The sequence below is a fragment of the Paroedura picta genome, chromosome 6 (assembly GCF_049243985.1).
Source record: "Paroedura picta isolate Pp20150507F chromosome 6, Ppicta_v3.0, whole genome shotgun sequence".
In the NCBI taxonomy this organism is placed as follows: Eukaryota; Metazoa; Chordata; class Lepidosauria; order Squamata; family Gekkonidae; genus Paroedura; species Paroedura picta.
The window spans coordinates 65,295,102-65,311,957 of NC_135374.1; the positions used below are offsets into that span (position 1 = coordinate 65,295,102).

Sequence of the window (16,856 nt, forward strand, 5' to 3'; positions counted from 1 at the left end):
AAAAATTATGATTTTACAGAGTGTTTTGAAGTACATGTATAAACATAGTTTCACTAACTAGCTTTTTTGGTATTTTCTCAGTAGACTACTGTGTGTAATCCTATGAGAATAGTATGATTTATATTCACTATGTTTTATATATTAGAAATTTTGGATGACAAACCACCTGCCCCCTAACATCAACATGCAGTTGTCTAGTTTTACCTTCCATATTGGAACATAATGCCAGGTGGAAAATAGGATGTATAGCAGCCACCAGAATACTGTTCTGTACTCCAATTTTTTTCTTCATAGTGTACTGGCTGGAAAAGCAAGTCATGGATGAGAAACAAAAAATTAATTAATTCATGGCACAGGTAAAGTATGAACTCCTGTACATTTGTGAACATCAATGAAATGTCACCGATGTCAAGTTAACAGGGATTCCACCCCTTCTGGATGAGGTATAGTCCTTCAGTCCTTAAAGTATTTCTGTATAGAAGTGATGACAATGAAGAAGCCCTTTAAGGATCTATCAACTGAACTGCAGTGTTTGTGTTATAATATTTATTTATTTATTAAACTTTTATACCACCATTCCCATAGGCTCACGGCGGTTTACAAGATAAAATTGCAATAATAGTTAAAACCATTAAAACCAATCCACACTATCAACGTTATTAACGTTAGGCAACAGGTGAGCACTAACTAACCCCACTAAACCCCCCCCCCCCCCACGTTAGCCAGGGACATCGGGTTGCTAATACTGTAGTACTGTATGGGGGTGAGGCAATAAGATCATTCAGATGAAACCAGGGAGCCCAGATCTAATGTCGGGACCACCCACCCTGGCCTCAGCCATATGCCTGATGGAAGAGCTCCATCTTGCAGGCCCTGTGGAAAGCTGTTAACTCCGGCAGGGCCCTTAGCTTTTACGGGAGCTCATTCCACCAGGTTGGGGCCAGGGCCGAAAAAGCCCAGGCCCGGGTCGAGGCCAGGTGAACATCCTGAGGGCTTGGAACCACCAGTAGGTTTGTACCTGCAGAACGAAGGGCCCTGCGGGGGGCATAAGCAACCAAGCGGCCCCTTAGGTAGGCAGGACCCAGGCCACGTGTAGCCTTAAAGCTTAAAACCAAAACCTTGAACTTGATCCAGAAACCAATTGGCAACCAGTGCAGATGTTGGAGTACCAGCTGAATGTGGGCCCTCCAAGGTGTTCTGGTGAGGACCCTAGCAGCCGCATTCTGTACCAATTGTAACTTCTGGGTCAAAGACAAGGGCAGCTCTGCGTAGAGCGAGTTACAGTAGTCTAGTCTGGAGGTGACCACTGCATGGATCACTGTGGTTAAGTGATCTGAGGACAGGTAGGGCGCTAGTAGTCTGGCTTGGCGAAGATGGAAAAACGCCGTCCGGGCTACTTTCGTGACCTGAGCCTCCATGGAAAGGGAAGTATCAAAGGTCACGCCCAAACTCCTGGTTATTGATGCAGGTGTTAATTGCACTCCGTCCAGGCATCGGAGGCGTGCTTCCTGATCCGGCCCTCTTCTACCCAGCCACAGGACCTCCATCTTTGAGGGGTTGAGTTTCAGGCGACTCTATCTTGGGGATACACACTTGAAATTTTGCAGTAACTGAATAACTCCTGTCTTTCTTTGCACAAAGAAAATACTCTGTCATCATGGCAGCATAGTACCTGCATGGGAACAAATTTCCTGCCTTCACAGTCACTATTACAAATCTTTCTCCCATCTTAGTAAGTCCCTTCTTGAACCTGAGTAAGTACAACAGGTATTTGAATATTTAAATCTAAATATTTATTTCCAAGAGCCTCTTGTGGCACAGAGTGGCAGAAATGCTGTCTGAAGCTGTCTGTCCATGAGGTTGGGAGTTCGATCCCAGCAGCCGGCTCAAGGTTGACTCAGCCTTCCATCCTTCCGAGGTCGGTAAAATGAGTACCCAGCTTGCTGCTAGGGGGTAAAACGGTAATGACTGGGGAAGGCACTGGCAAGGCCACCCTGTATTGAGTCAGCCATGAAAACCCTGGAGGGCGTCACCCCAAGGGTCAGACATGACTCGGTGCTTGCACAGGGGATACCTTTACCTTTTTATTTATTTCCAAATAAGGCACACTATAAAGTAGACTTATCCATACCCCACCGATTTTAGAAGCTCTTTCTTACATGTAAGGCTTCTTCTGTTCCCAGTACTTTTGCATATAATTCACAGATTTTTCTCTTTCTACAAGGATAAGGAAGAGGCTGTCAAAAATGTGAAAGATCAAATGCTCAAATATACACAAAGGCTGCATTCAGATATCACAATAAACTATGGTCTGTCTAAACTTGCTGCCATTCTCACAGACACCCCCCTCCCCCTTTAAGAATCTGGTCCAGTTTGCCCAGATGTCTACGTTCAATTCAAAAAATCTGAAACCAGGAAGCATTCTATTATGCTCTATGTATGAGAGGGGGAGAGAGGGAGTATGCAAGCATGGTAAGTGTCATAAGCCAAGTTATGATTCCAGAATACAACATGTCAAGATGACCTTTGTAGGAGTTCATAAAAGAAACGTAAGAGCCAGCTTGGTGTAGTGGTTAGGAGTGCAGACTTCTAATCTGGCAAGCTGGATTTGATTCCCCGCTCCTCCCCCACATGCAGCCAGCTGGATGACTTTGGGCTTGCCTAAGGGCTTCTGACTTAGCAGTAACATCAGGGCTCTCTCAGCCTCACCTACCTCTTGTTGTACGGAAAGGAAAGGGAAGGTGATTGTAAGCCGCTTTGAGACTTCTTCGGGTAGAGAAAAGCGGCATATAAGAACCAACTCTTCTCCAAAACTGTTCTGACCAAGCCGTAATATCAGGGCTCTCTCAGCCTCACCTACCTCACAGGATGTCTGTTGTGGGGAGAGGAAAGGAAAGGCGAATATAAGCCGCTTAGAGACTCCTTCAGGTAGAGAAAAGCAGCATATGAGAACCAACTCTTCTTCTTCTTCTTTTCCCTCTCTTCCAGAATATGCCAGAACGGAGAAAATAGATCCTGTTTATGGAAGGAAAGAGAACCTATGGGAATGCCTTCACTTCCCCATTTACAATACCTCCTAGCAGCATCATATCCCATATTATATGGAAATACATATTGCTACCTTCTCCAAATTAATTAATGGGGACCTCTTTCGCTGTGATATGTCTGAAGGATAAGAAATCACATATTCTACTGAGTTATAAGATCAACTAAGTTTAAACAAACAAGAAGCCTACCAAATGGAATATTTATCCTTGAAGTGGGCAAACCCTTGATGAACATAATGCATTTTATGTTAAACTTTTGTTTCATATGCTGCTAAACAATGAACCCGTGCTATAGAAGAAGAGTTGGTTTTTATACCCTGCTTTTCACTATCTGAAGGAGTTTCAATGTGGCTTACAATTGCCTTCCCTGGCTCTCCCCACAACAGACATCCTGTGAGGTAGGTGGGGCTGAGTGACAGAACTGCTCTGTGAAAACAGCTCTAATAGGACTGTGACTAGGCCAAGGTCACCCAACTGGCTGCATGTGGAGGAGTGGGGAATCAGATCAGAAGTCACCACTCTTAACCACTACACCAAGGGGGTGAATTTCAAAACTTTCATTTCATAAATGCATCAACTGTGAGAGAAAGAGGCCATGAGAGATGCATTTTTGGAATATGAGCTTTATTTATTTATTTGTTTGTTTGTTTATTTCATGTCTATACTTCCATATGGCTCAGGGCAGTTTGCATACAACATGGGGGGGAATACATGGAACAAATTAATATATAACATAAACAAATACAACAACTATAATCTAAATAACACAATTTCAGTGACCTTAAACAACAATATAACAGGAACAGGAACTTAGCTAAGGCCCTTAAAGTGGTTAGACTGGTTCAGGCCATTGAGGGGATGTCTGAGGGGGGACCTGTGGTTGGTCTCAGGCAAATGCCTGGTGGAGGAGCTCCCTTTTGCGGGCCCTGCAGAATTTTGGGAGTTCGGACAGGGCCCGGATCTCTTTGGGGAGCTCGTTCCACCAGGTGGGGGCCAGGACAGAAAAAATTCTGGCCCTCGTTGAAGACCAACATGCTTCTTTGGGGCCAGGGATCACTAGCCAGTTGGCGATGGCAAAGCGTAATGCTCTTTTGGGAGTATAGGTGGAGAGACGGTCTCTTAGGTACACTGGACCCAGACTGCGTATGGCCTTATATCTATACTTTCATTTTCACTCACTCAGTCCCTACCACCCTTCATAAATTCTGCTTCAGATTCAGGCAGTCACAGCTCAACACCCATCTTGTCTCTTTTAAAATATATAGAAAGTATAAAATATACAAGCCTTTCACATCCCAGGTTTCACTCACAGAGACATCCTCAGACAGTCCCGTTTAAGCATCACCCTTCATGGAGACACCGCACAGAGCTATTAGGGCTGGGGACTCAAGCACCACCACCCTTTATTCATATCCTAATGTATATTTACATATACAGACCAAGACCTTAGCTTTTAAGTATGGGTGGGTGGGTGTCTGTGCGTCTGCATGCATGTGTATGCCTTTTTTCCTAAGATCATAAACATCCAGCCAACAGGGTTAACTTTTATTTATGATTTGAACACATAATTGGAGTGAGGCTACAAAGTTCCTTTTCAGTTGAACTTCTGAAGTATTTTCCTCTTTAGGCATTTGAGATTCTTGTTACAAATTGCCTCTTGTTAAGCTGTTCTTCTGCCGCACCTTTCACTCAGCCAGCCTGTCTCTCTCTCAACCAAAGTAATACGTATCTGTTTTCAACTATGCCCTTTCACATTTCATCAGCTCTCAAGAATCACATTTGGGATGAGAGAGATCAAGATGGGTTAGACATAGAAAAGAGCAGGAGCCCAGTAGCACCATTAATACTAACAAATTTTGTGGCAGGCTTTGAGCTTTCCTGCAGAAGTGAGCAGTGATTCACAAAAGCTCTTATCCTGCCACAAATTGTGTTAGTATTTAAGGTGCTATTGGTCTGTTGCTCTTAGGGCAAGGTGGAAATTAACCTGTTCATAACAAGGACTTCATTTATTATTTATTTGTTTAGAAAGATGTATGCCACCTTTCCAAGATTCTGCCCATAGCAGCTTATAAGATAAAATCAATGAACACAAAATGTTAGAGGGAAATTAATTAAAATCCAGGACTGAAAAACTCAGCCCTGCATAAAAACTAGATCATAAAAAGAAATCACTGATGGTTAAAATAATACTTTCTATACTCAAATAGTATTAAAATTAAACCTTTAATAAAAGGCTGAGTGAACAGAAACATTTGGGCCTGGCACCTAGAAGAACGCAATGTCAGCAGCAGGGAAAACTCGAAGGGCATTGAATTAGTGAAGTGCCACCATCAAAAAAGCCCAGTTTCTGGTTGGCACCTGCCTCACTTCTAAAAGTATGGGCTCAGAGAACAGGGCTTTTGAGTAAGATTTTCTGGTGGGCTGGACAACATGGGAGGAGTCTTTAAAGCTTCTGTGTTAATCAAGAAAAGATGATACCAATGAAGTATTGTTAGTTACAGAAGGTCAGAGTGATGTGATGATTGAATGCCGTGCTGGGACTGGGTGTGGGAAATCGGATCCAGATGCACAATTGAATTTGGGTAAATCTCTCCCTTTAAAGCTTAGCTCATGATTGTCTTGCGATTAAAACTTACGAATTTTTGCAGAAGGGTGGGATACAAATGTAACAATGTAAAAAAATATTCTATAATAAAAGCAATTAGTTGTAGTGGCTAATACCAATACTCTGTCAAGATTTGATAATACCACTACAAACAACTGATTCTTAAAATCAAAGACAACAGTACACACACAAACACACACACACACACACAAATTAGAGCTATAGAACACACTCAAATAAAATACATATTTAGAAGTTTATCATTATCGATAATGATTACTCTTACCTCTCCTCGACACTAAGACTTGCTAGTCTAAAGGCTTTTCTTGTAAGGATAAAACTAAGTGGGGAAAAATATCAGTCAATATCACATTAGTGGATATATTGATTTGCAAATCATATATAAATAAAATATTTCCAGTTAGAAACTTAAAAACAATAGGCCACATCATTTTTATACAGCATTGTATCATGCAGGAAATACAAGCACTGAAGGAAGCTATATGTACATATTATAGCCATAAAACCTCTCCCACCATTCCTAAGTAAAGTAACTGGCACAATGGCTGGCAGCCATTATGACCAGTTAGGCAGAGCAGGTGAAAGGGGAAACCAGCATGGATACAATTTATGCATCTCACCTGCCCACCAAATACTGCAGATGACCAGAATTGGGAATTCTGATAATTCATACGGGTGAGGGAATAGGAAGCATCCGACCCACTCTCCTTCTGGCAAGGAGTTTAACAATGTATCTATGAGCAATCTGGCAAGGTTTCCAAGATAAACAGAAATTTTAAAACACAGTTCTCCATACTTTAACCATGTGAGATCATGTCTATGTGTTCCTCCTCTTGCACCTCATCTGCTTCCAATTTAAAAGGAAAAATTTTTGGAAAGATTTCTTCATGTTAATTTCACATAAGATGGACAATTTAAGGTCTCTGTTAGGAGATATTAGTCACCTTAAAACCTTTGCACTTTATCCAGCTCTCTATTCAGAACATCACCACAAACATCCTGCATTTCCCCCTTCTGATTCTACAGGCAACAGCAGGAACTGGCTCATTCAAAATTTATATCAGCAGCAGTTTCTGCCAGGATTTGGAACAGCCATATTTAACAGCCAATTACAAAACGATATCCATGTTAGGCTGCAGAAGCAAAGTAAAACAGAAATCAATTGGCACCTTAAAGATTAATGAAGTTCACCGCAGCACAAGCTTCCATGAGTGATGAGGCAATTATTGAAAATGATCTCTCTCATAATTCCTTATGGGTAGCAGCCAGTAACTCACACTGGAATGCTAAATCTTCCATCCCCTCACTCTTTTCTGTGGTTTTGGATGCCATTTCATGCACCTCTGAAGAAAGGAAGTCCGACTCACAAAAGCTTTAAGAGAGCTGCTTGATTTCGGCTTTAGTTCATACAAAAACCAAGCAAAACTGGCATTATGTACCAGGCAATTCTCCATGAAATTAGACTATCTCTAATTTTTGTATACTTCCATATATCCCAAAATATTTCAGCATAAATGCCTGAGGTCATCTTTTAAAATTTGTCAGAAGAATTAAACACAGAAGGTTGAAACCAGATTAAGGGAAATGGTTGCAATCATTCCCCTCATCATGGAACTAATTCAGCCACAACCCTTACTGCAAGAGAACAGGGATGCTTGAACATCCCTCAGTTCAGACTACCTTCTGAATGCCAGTATTAATCAGGGGCCAATTCTTCAAAAAGGACGTTCAATTTTTGTGCTAGTTCAACATGAAGAAAAAATGTCTCACTCTGGCCTATTATGTATGAATAGCTTATTTCCAATTTTCACTGAAGTCAAGTCAGTATGACTTTACTTTGAATGTTGTGTGTGTACTCTATATCTTTTTCTCTATCTAGTTTTTCTTTTAGAAGTTGTGGAGTATATATTCTGCATTCCAATGAGAAAAAAACATACATGTGTCATGGCGCTGAAATTTCCATTGTGTTTGAGTGTGTGGCATGTTTGGTTTCTCTTTATTGGTCAGTTTCACACTAGGTATGTTTTTTTGAGATGGGGTAGAGATTCTTCAAATTGTATTCACTCTTGGGCACCTATCGTAGCAAAAAGTTAGAGGTTCTCCATGCCTCATTAGTGTACAAGCTCAATGATTGCTTACTTTTTTTCAATCATGTATATTTTGGGGTCATTTTTAATAAGAGGAATGAATCTAGGAAAATGAGCTTTATCAATAAACTTGGACAGCTGAGGAAAAAATTACTGACAGGAGCCTTTTCAAAATTAAAGAGAACACGGTTCAGCTGTGGTGGTGTGTGTGTGCACACACAGGCTAGCAAGCACTTTCTTGCAAACTATGGCATTACTTCCCCCCTCCTGTCTCAGTGATCCCATAGCTTCCCCATTCTTTCCACTGCCCCATTTGTCTCCAGTTGTTTCCTTTCATGCAAGGGACTGAGCAGTGAGGATTTTGATGGAAGGGTGGAGGGTGAACCGGGGTCAAGACCAGCATCATGTCATGTGCTACCAATCAAGCTCAGCAGTGAGCTTGGTGGCCACTAATCCACAGCTGGTGTATGTGTGTATTTAAAATTTTTCAAAAATACATTTAACAAAACTATTACTCATGAGGGCAGCTCAACACAGCAAGCTTATGCCTTACATTAAAATCCCTGTGGTTCAGATTAGAGCTGAGGGAGACAAAAGCCATTACATTTGTCTGCAGGCACAGGGGGAAGAGATATGGAAAATGTCTGTCTCCCTCCACTGCAAGGAGGAGGAGAGGATCAACCAGCCTTTAAGGTGTTCACGGTTCTTCCTTAACATCTTGGAGTAGAAGGAGACCACAGCCAGTCTTTTTCTCTCCTTCCACTCCATGCTAGGCCATCTGGATCAAAAGTGGACTCCTAGATAGCCCTTCATCAGCTGAGAGTGGCTTCTGATTCTTCCCCAAACCATTCCTGTATCCCAACACATCAAGGGTAGGACACAGCTGAGAGTCAGTTTCTGAGCAAGTGTGAAGCAGCAGCTGTTCAACTTGTTTGGTTGAAAGTGAATATAATCTTTTTTGGCTTATGGTATGAATGTGACTGCCAAACAGGATGTATTCAACTGCTAAACAGGTCTGCTGTGAAATTCTTAGCATCCCTACAAGACCCAGCTATCTTATCTAGTCTACAAAGCTGGAAGAAGATGCCTTAGTTTGGGGGAAGGCTTCAAACACTGCTCAGTAGAATGGAAGAATAGGGATAGGATCTGTGTCTTGATATTGCTATGTATTTTCTTCTATGCATTATGGAAACCATTTCCTGATAGCTACATGATGGACCATTATAGCCCTATGTGAATGGAAATTTAATTTGATCAGCATTTAATCACCATGTTTGTAAATGAAGATAATATCAAGATAGTATTTTATGGGCAAGCTGTCCTGGAATATGGATATTAAACTACCCTAGATAGATACACAGACAGTACTTGTAAAGAAACTGGCAGGGAACCAAGGTTGCATATGACAGAACTAACAGTATATCATGAGTATGGCTTCCCTATTAAGTTCCTCATTACCTAGGACAAATTCCAAGACTTTTCATATGAATATATTTGATGCTAAGTTTAGAAACGATAGGCTTAATTAATTACCCCATAATGGCAGGTACGGATCCATCAGGTTTACAATCATCCAAAGTTATTGAAATTGGAGCCTCTTCATCCTCAATCATCATGCAGCCACAGAAATCTGACAGGAAAAAGAAAGCCAGGTTGGCCACCAAAAACAAAAACTCAATTCAGAATATTATTCTGGATATATATTATATGATCAGTACAATTGTAGAAAACCTATTTGTAGGTTACCATTGTATGCAACTCGACAGCCAAGCAACATCTACCTGCAAAGATGTAGTGTGCCAGTATGCAAAATGTGCAGGTCTGAGAAGTGATAACAGGAATTAAGCACACTTTATCCTGCACTGCTGGCCCGAGCAGTGCTGCCTGTTTCTCAGCTGCATGGGTGGAGATTTGGGCCTGGGTACCAAGCAAAATGGTATAGTCATGGTATGCCACTGTTGGTACATATGCTAGGGATTGCCTGTGCCTGACATAAACACTTTTTTACATAACTATCAGCTGTTCAATAGAAGTTTCATGCAACATAAAACCTGTTAGGACATTTCCCTACATTTTAAATAATGCATTGTAAAATCCTGACCTTCCTCCAGGTAAGCATTTTTACTTATTTCTACACTGTCACATACCAACTTGGTGGTTCACAATACACACCAGATGTACATCCCATCTTCTGCTCTTTACTTATAAAATTATTAGAAGCAACAGGATAACTACTGAAGATGTTTTGTAAACTAGAATAAGCTTTTTTATATACTATAGAGATTTTAAAAAGTTTTATGTGTTCAAATTAGCAGGGTACAAGGCCCAGGCTATATATTACATTAAATTCCATGCAACTATTCCTGTGGCCTCTTTTATTTTACAAACTGAATCCTCTGAAAGCGGCAATCTAGAGCAGAGGTCTCCATCCATCATCTGTGGGATAGATGATTAACTGTTCAAATTATTCTGTAGCTGATACACACATACCCATTTTCTTCCAGAAAGCTTCTTTGTAGTACATCATACACTTAATAACAGAGCCCATTGGAAGCCGCTGGATTAACTGGTTTCGTTTTGTTGGCAGTTCTGGCTTGTAATGAATCTTTATGGCTAAAATTGGTGGTATAGCACTTATCACGTAACTGGCCTATAAAGTGTAACAGCAGTAAGAAAAATAACCAAGTTAGCAGGCAGCCAAGTTAGCAGGTATCCCCCAAATTCTAGTAGCTGGGTGCAGAAATAACTGGGGGATGGAGGAGGGCCATCATACCGTGGTATTAAGGAGAGTGAGTTAGCCCTGCTTCACTAGAATATTTTCAATTCCAAACTGCTCTTCTAGGCTGGGTAATACTCCACAGTGGAAAAATTAAAGGGTTTTGAAACTGATCCAATTTGGAACCCATCACGGCTGATAATGACATTTATGAAAAACTGCAGGGGATCCAATTATGGCCCTCCTATTATCTCATCTGGTATGGCCCTTAAATTGCTACAGGAAACAGAGCCTTGAAATTTATTTTAGTCTGAGATTTTCAGACATTTGTGTACCATGGAATAAACGTCCCTCACGTATTCATCCAGCACATCAATTTTTATAGCACCTACATCTCCCCAAGATGAAAACAGTGGACACCATGAAGGTGATGTAGCTGTACTGGACAGTGATGTAACTGCAACAAGACACAGAGCAGGCAGGCAAATATCAGAAGCTGATTACAGTATCCTGTGAGGGAAAGTTGTCATAAATACACCAATAAAAGATTTCAGAGGGTTCCTTAGCAGTGTGAACAGCACAGTAATACTCAAGAGTGGATTGATTATATTCAGCTAAAAGCTGTAGCAGACATGCCCCTATTAAACACATACTATTTTTTATTCTTATTAGATTACCTCATATATCTCATGGTTTAATGTCTCCACAATGACGTTATCACCTGACTGATCAATGTGGATTACAGGTCTCTCCAGTTTAACTTTCCCTTTGAGTTGTTCCATTATCTTCTCTGTAATTTGTCCAGAACCCCCAACAAACTTCCTCTCCTGAAAACAACAGCAACAATTAAATTAGAAAAATGTTATCACCAGCAGTAAATGATTACTCCACCATTGCCAGAATTAGATATGTTATGAAGGAAATTCAGAGAAAGATTTTCAACCAACAATAATGTACAAAGAGGCCAAAATCCTGAAATTAAAGGTCTCTAGAAGATCTGGACTATGAAGCAAAGCAAACTTTTGTCACCCACACAATAAAAAAACAACTCAACTCAAAGAGCTGTTCAGTAAGAATTTCATAAAAAGTTTGAAATTTCCTGCTCCGTCAACTGACAGAATCCACCATCAGGTTGAAACGTAAGCTGCAAAGGAACTACTATACAAAATTATACTATGCAACTCTGACAGCACTAATTACCTGTAAGGAGTGGACATGAAACTGAAATGATCCATTTACCTAACATATAATCATCTGCTAGCACAGACCATCAGGAGGCTAGATAGTCCTCTGACAGAAATGCTGATTTTACGCAGATCGTGTGTAGGTGGGCAGGAAGGGATGTGCCAGTGTTTGTCTCTTGTGGCCCTTCCTTGCATACCCAGGGAACAGACACTGTTGGATGGTAGGTGAATTCCTTCCAGGCCAGGCTGGATTCTGGAGATTTTTGGTGTGGGGATCACTTGGCCATGAAATTGGAGTCACTGTGGGTAGGCAGGTAGTTATGAGTTCCTGCATTCAGGGGTTGGACTAGATGACTCTGGAGGTACCTTCCAATTTTATGATTTTATGTTCTCTAAAGACTTCTTTTCATAGCTATCTTATTCTCTGAAATATTGTTTTTAATTCCCCTCAAAGGTCCTTATGATTCTGTCACTCAGCAAATAGTACTTCACTTACATGTGTATTTAGCTTGAGGTGCTAGTGATGCATCTGAAGTACTATTAAATAACTCCCTAGTAACCATGGAAACCAAAGTACTGAAGTAGTATTAAATAACTCCCTAGTAACCATGGAAACCAAATCAGGCCATTATTACAGCACCAAAATGATTCCTGGTGCTCCAAGTAGAAAATGAAGAAAGCACAGCAAAAACTGCTGAAGTCAATATCATGCAAGGAGAAGAGAAAAATCACTCTCATTTCAAAAAGAGCTTTAAAAGGGGGCACAAAACAGACACTTTTCTATTTGTATTGAAAAATCACATTGGCTTTTTGCACAACGTTGCTGTATTGTAATTTAAATTCTTCATGAATTATAGTAGTAAAATGACACATTCATTTCTTATAATCTCTAAAAAGGAAGGAAGTATATATTAACTTCATGTACCTGTCCACCGTTGCTTACAGAGAAGATCCTGGTTGTTCCTCCACACTGTTTGACATACCACAGGAACCAGAGAGCAGAGACCTCATGTGGTTCAGAAGTGACATTGATGTTCACAAAGAGAGCAGCAAAATTTCTGGTAGCTCTACATATAATCCAAAGGCAGACAACTCAGATTCACTTTGCTATGCTTGAGAATATTTTCATTTATTTACTTAGGAGAAAAACAATCAGAAGAGCATAAATAATACGTTCTCTTAATTAACAAGGCAATGAGAAAACTGATAGTTCCCTTGTCTACTAATTTTCAATACCAGTGACCTAAAGAGATTAAAATGTGGAATTCACTGCCAAAGGATGTAGTGATGGCCCAGGAATAAGCAGCTTTAAAAGGGATGAGATTGATTCATGGAGGATAAGCCATGGTGATTGAGGAGAACCTCCAAAGACACTATGCCTCTGAATCCTGGAGCCAGAAAGTAAAATTAAAGGAAGGCCTCAGCCTCTATGCCTTTTTGTTGACCATCTGGAGAAACTGGTTGGCCACTGCATAAGACAGGATGCTGGACTAGATAGTCTGATCCAGCAGGTCTCTTATGTTCTTATGTTTTAGCACTTCTGTGAGATGCCCAGATGCTACTGATAGAATAGTCTTAAGCATAGTTACTTCTTCTAAGGCTGCTGACTATAATGGTCAAAGTCTCTTTAGGATTAAATAGTAATTCCACTAAAAATACATTTTCCAAAATTGCCGGTGTCTGACATAAACACTTTTTTACATAACTATCAGCTGTTCAATAGACGTTTCATGCAACATAAAACCTGTTAGGACATTTCCCTAAAATAAATTAAATAGTAATTCCACTAAAATAAATTTTCCAAAATCTCTTTGGAGTGCACTCTTACTGTTAGAAGGACCTAAACAGAAAATATGGTAACACTGCTTTGCTAGTAACTGGAATGGTGTTGCATTTTAAGCATTCCCTCTAGACTGTTGATCCAAAAAACAACAGGAAATGCCTGAATTCAATAAACTGTGACCTTAATCAAATGGTTACAGTAATTCATCTCTTATTTGCCAGAAATGTATGTATTATTCCCTCCTCTTGAAAAAAGCCTCATTGTAAATAATCATTTCTAGAGTTAAAATACTTTTCAGTGTCTTGTGAGAAATACCTGTCATAGAGAATATTCTTTCTTTAAACGATCACAACCTTCCCTTAGTGGTATGCTGTTTTGCATGATCCTGTCTCTTAAGTTCAAAAAAGGTAGAGAAACAATGGGATCTTAGTGGGATACCCACCTCAATATGAGGAAAGTTTGCCTTCCTGCCATGCTTACAAGTTTGGGCAAGTTACCTCACAATATCAAGCAATATGGACACATTTAAAAGTCTTGCAGGTCTTGTTTTAGTCTCAAATAAAGCAAACAAGAGAAAATTAAGTACAAATGTCCTATTGAAACCATGGAAATTAAAAAAAAAATTTGTAGTCCTCCACTCTAATAATTCCATCCTATGCCTATTTCCTCAGATGTCCTATTGTATTCCAAATAATTAACTCCCTTATAAATATGTATTGGTCACTTGTGCTACTTTTTCACTATTTCCTAGAACATGCAAGGGTGGCCTCATTTGAATGCAAGACTACTAATAAGGCTACTTCAAAATAAAAGAGGGAACTACAACAATGTAAACCATATAGATGCCTATGAAATTTGTGTTAGAAACCCTTTAACTTTGATTTTCACACTGTATAACCCTTTTCTGTTGGCATATATTATTCAACCATTTTATGTAGCCATTGCCAACTCATCCCCTGAAGTCAAAGACTCACATTCTGGTATGCACATTGACCTCTGGCCAGAGCATTCCCTTTGCATTGGAGTCATATCATATTAACTTCAGGAAGAAAAGCAACCTTTACCTTGATGAAAGAAGCAACGGTTTCTGTGAACCCTTAAATGTCATATGCTTACTACCTCCATTTCCGGCTCTGTTAAATAGTGTTGTAAATCTGTTATCACCTTCCAGCTATTTTATTATTCCATTGAATAGGGTTTTTGTTTTTGATTTTTTGGCAAAGGATTTTTTTGGGGGTTTCAATAGTAGGGAGGGATATAAACCATCTCATGAGCCAAAATTCAGGCCAAACATAGGCCGGTTCAGATCTTGGGAACTATGCTTGGGGAAGGCAGACTCCCTGAACATTTAGTGGACTTTTGAACAGTTTTGTTTGGCTGTTCAGGGCCAGGCATTTAAACCTAACTACTGAGCAGAATGGGGGTTCAACAACCCCCCCTTTTTTGTTCTTTGCTGCTTTGTCCTCTACTCTAGTTCTCTAGTACTCAAGTTCAGAGCACCTTCACTGCTCGTAAAGCGACCATCGAAGACAAGAATGGAAAAGACTTGACTGACCAAACCAACATCAAGGATCAATGGCTATAATATGCAGAAGAATTATATGCAAACACCAAGGTGCCACAGTCATCAGCCAAAAACACACCCGACACGAATTGGAACCGCATGTACTGGAAGAAGAACTGATCTGGGCTATGAAACAGCTCCAAAACAATAAGCCTCCTAGCATAGATAACATTCCAGTGGAACTACTCAGATCTGTTCCACCAGCAGCAATCACAGAATTATGCCAGAAAGTCTGGGAAACTGGCACATGGCCAATAGACTGGAAGAGGCCCGTTTTAATCCCATTATTAAAGAAAGGTGATGCTTGCATCTTCACCAGGCTAGGCTACTAGCGCCCTAGCTGTCCTCTGAACATCTGAATAGATTTCTGTAACTTGCTCTACACAGGCCTGCCCTTAAGCTTGATCCGGAAGTTACAGCTGGTGCAAAACACAGCTGCAAGGGTCTTCACTGGGACAGCTTGGAGGGTCCATATCCAGCCTGTGCTGAGGCAGTTGCATTGGTTACTGGTCGCTGCCCGGATCTGGTTTAAGGTGCTGGTTCTTACCTTTAAGGCCCTCTGCGGTCTGGGACCCAAATACCTTTCACCCTATGCCCCAGCAGGACCTTGCGCTCCGCAAGGACAAATCTACTGGTCATTCCTAGCCCCAGGGAAGCGCACCTGGCCTCAACAAGGGCCAGGGCCTTGTCGGTCCTGGCCCCTACCTGGCGGAATGAACTTCTGGAAGAGCTACGAGCCCCTGCAGGAGTTTCTGGCACTCCACAGGGCCTGAAAGACGGAGCTCTTCCGCCAGGTCTATGGTTGAGGCTGGCGCACAGAAGAAGATCTGGACCCTCCCCTTGCCATTAAGCCCTATTGGGGCTATTAAGGGCAGATTAAACTGAAAGATCAGCCCCTCCGTACACCCTGAGGTCTTTTAATAAGGATGAGCATGGGCTTTTTGCCGCCGAATGAATGGATGATTTTTTAGCTGATTAAATTGTTATGTATTTTATGGAGTTTTTAGGTATTGGAATTTTTATCTTGTTAGCCACCACAAGCCTTGTGGGAGTGACAGGATATAAATGGAATAAATAAACAAATAACCAATTAAATAAATAAATAAAACTATCGAACTATAGCCCTGATCTCCCACGCAAGTAAAATCTTATTAAAGATCATCCAGAACGGTCTCAAATCAACTACTGCTGCTCAACTACCAGATGTCCAGGCTGGTTTTCGACATGGTTGCGGCACCCGAGACCGCATTTCAAATTTGCGCTGGATCCTTGTAAACACACATGAATATCAAAAGGCCATCTATCTATGCTTTATTGATTATTCTAAAGCGTCTGACTGTGTTGATCACAAGAAGTTATAGGATGCCTTACATGAATTGGGAGTGTCGTCCCACTTAAGCCACAGTTCATTGTACACCAACCAGGAGGCCAGAGTACGAACAATATATGGAGACACTGATTGGTTCAAGGTCAGCCAAGAAGTGAGATAAGGGTGTATCTTATCACCCTTTCTTTTTAACCTGTATACAGAGGTAATTTTGTGGAAGCTTAATCTGGAAGAATCTACAATCAGAGTCAAAATTGGAGGTCGTATCATCAATAATCTGTGCTATGCAGATGATACAACACTCCTTGCTGAATCGGAGTGTGATCTGAAGACCTTGATAAAGAGACTAAAAGAAGAAAGTGAAAAGATGGGATTATACCTAAATATCAAAAAGACCAAGGTCATGAAAACTACTGGCAGTAGCACCAAAGTCATGACTGATAACAAGAACATTGCATTTATTGATGATTTCATCTCTCTTGGCTCTATGATCAATCAAAGTGGTGGATGCAGCCATGAAAT

The 16,856-nt window shown here is 40.7% G+C and overlaps 1 protein-coding gene across 2 annotated transcripts in view; it reads right to left on the reverse strand.

Moving 5' to 3' along the window:
* The window catches only part of LOC143840005 (amine oxidase [flavin-containing] A-like), a 62,009-nt gene that overhangs the window by 9,526 nt on the left and 35,627 nt on the right, over nt 1-16,856 (reverse strand). For both annotated transcript variants that reach the window (XM_077342866.1, XM_077342867.1), the window contains 7 exons: nt 12,586-12,727; nt 11,154-11,303; nt 10,251-10,410; nt 9,294-9,390; nt 5,939-5,992; nt 2,160-2,217; nt 205-302 (listed from right to left, as the gene is read on the reverse strand). In XM_077342866.1, coding sequence (XP_077198981.1) covers nt 205-302; nt 2,160-2,217; nt 5,939-5,992; nt 9,294-9,390; nt 10,251-10,410; nt 11,154-11,303; nt 12,586-12,727 — 759 coding nt within the window. The remainder of the gene's footprint in view (nt 1-204; nt 303-2,159; nt 2,218-5,938; nt 5,993-9,293; nt 9,391-10,250; nt 10,411-11,153; nt 11,304-12,585; nt 12,728-16,856) is intronic.